The following is a 2,223-nucleotide window of genomic DNA, read 5'->3' as shown; positions in this document are numbered from 1 at the left end:
TCTGTCCAGTTGGTACAAATTCATAATGAATAATCTCTGATATCAAAAAAAGGTTAGCGCAACAAGTTCGCACTTATTTGTCAGACCTCGTATATACAATTTACTACTGTAATCATTTTTAAGTGAACAATTCAGTGGCATTAAATGCATCTACAATGTTGTACAACCAACACCCCTATCCAGTTCCAGAACTTTTCATCAGCTCAAAGGAAACCCCATACCATTAAGTATTCACTCTCCATTCTACCCTGTCCCCAAGACCCTGGAAACCACTACTCTGCTTTCTGTCTCTATGAATTTGCCTATTTCAAATACCTGGTTATCAACAGATTCATACAATATGTATCCTTTTATGTCTAGCATCTTTCTCTTAGCATGTTTTCAACATTCAACCATGCTGGAGCATGTATCAGTATTTCATTCCTTTTTATAGCTAAATAATATTGTATGGACATGTCACATTTGTTCATCCATTCATTTGTTGGACACTTTGGTTGTTTCCACCTTTTGGCTACTGTGAATAGAGCTGTAATGAACATTCATTCACATTTTCGTTTGAACACGTTTTCAATTGAGGGGAGATATACCTACAAGGGGCATTGCCGGGTCATAGGTAATTCTATGTTTAACATTTTGAGAAACCACCAAATTATTTCCCACAGTGACTACACCATTTTACATTCCCACCAGCAGTGTATAGGGGTTCCAATTTCACCACATCCTCATAAACACTTGTGATTTTCCATTTCTTTAGTATGGCATCTTAGTGAGTGTGAAGTGGTATCTCATTGTGGTTTGGGTTTGTATTTCCTTAATGAGTAATAATGCTGAACATCTTCTCATGTGGTTTTTGCTCATTTGTGTATCTTCTCTGGAGAAACGTCTATTTAAATACTTTGCCCACTTTTAATTTGGGTTATCCTTTTGTTGTTGAGTTGTAAGAGTTCTTTTATCTATTTTGGATACAACATCCTTTATAAATACTTTCTCTCATTCTGTGAGTTTTGTTTCACTCTCTTGACAATGTATTTGATGCACAAAAGTTTTTAAATTTGATGAAGTTTAATTTATCTATTATATTTTTTTCTTCTGTTGCTTGTGCTTTTGGTGCCACATTTAAGAAACCATTGTCTATCTCTTCTTACATAGTTTTACCTCTTATGTTTAGTTTGTTTCATTTTGAGTTAATTTTTATTAACTATACTGTGAGAATAGTCCATGTAACTACTATTTTTCAAAATCTGCTCAAAACATTTTCCAATTCCTCTTCTGCAAATAACAGTCACCTTTTGCCTGAGAAATCTTTCTTGAGTCCATGTAGCTCTAGTGAAGTGTCTATAATAGTATAATACTGTAGAATCATGGGGTGGACATGTGAAATTAAGCCAATCAGGGTTTTCCTTGAAATCAAATACTGATGTTGGGAGAGAAACAGTTCTCTTTGCTGTGGTTTCTGGAAGAAAGAAAATATGAACGTGTGGCTCTTGGAAGCCATGTTTCCTGCCACACAAAGAGAGCAATTCTATAGGAGGGCAGTAAAGAGTAACTGAATCAAGAAAAGATGGAGCCAGAGCCCTCGTAACATTGGGGGAGCCCTTGGATCTGGGCACAGACAGATAAAGCCAAACAGATAATCAGAACTCAAAGAGTGAAATAAAGCTCAAAGGCCTCCTGATTCAACCACAACTGAAGTCATCTGTGCCCCTGTATTTCCCAGTTACAAGAACCAATAAATATCTTAACTCATTTAAGTTTTTGTCACCTACTAAAAATTAAAGGATTTGTGATGAGTACCCCCTTAAAAAACATAAGAGTTCTATACATTTTTTAAGGGCAGGCACAAATTTAGCTGTGAGCTTCCAAGCAGCCAATGCAATATGGAAACAACAATGAATTACTGAATTTAATGTCCATAAACTAAAATATCTCCCATAGATGGTCATAAAGAATACACCATGCTTGATTCTATGTGGCAGGAACATGGAGGATTATTTCCTTCTATTATTTTCTACTGTTGTGTTTCTTTTTTTTTTTTTTTAAGATTTTATTGGGGAATTGGGGGAGGATAACGGCATTGGAGAATCGGGGAAGGGGAACAGACAGGTAGACAAATTGCTGTTTTGTTCTTCAGTCTAGTTTTGGAGGACGTCGCTTCACTGGCCCATGTTGGTATTATGATCATTGTGCTCTTCCCGGATGAGGCAGATCGGTCGCCGGTCATTG

At 36.5% G+C, this 2,223-nt stretch overlaps 1 protein-coding gene across 1 annotated transcript in view; it reads right to left on the bottom strand.

The window, feature by feature from the left end:
- The window catches only part of CHEK2 (checkpoint kinase 2), a 48,135-nt gene that overhangs the window by 25,714 nt on the left and 20,198 nt on the right, over nucleotides 1-2,223 (bottom strand). The window contains exon 6 of the mRNA XM_019643045.1: nucleotides 1,416-1,453. Within this exon, the coding sequence (XP_019498590.1) occupies nucleotides 1,416-1,453 (38 nt within the window). The remainder of the gene's footprint in view (nucleotides 1-1,415; nucleotides 1,454-2,223) is intronic.

This window comes from Hipposideros armiger, unplaced genomic scaffold (genome assembly GCF_001890085.2).
Source record: "Hipposideros armiger isolate ML-2016 unplaced genomic scaffold, ASM189008v1 scaffold_75, whole genome shotgun sequence".
NCBI lineage: Eukaryota > Metazoa > Chordata > Mammalia > Chiroptera > Hipposideridae > Hipposideros > Hipposideros armiger.
This window is presented reverse-complemented; position numbering and strand designations above follow the sequence as displayed.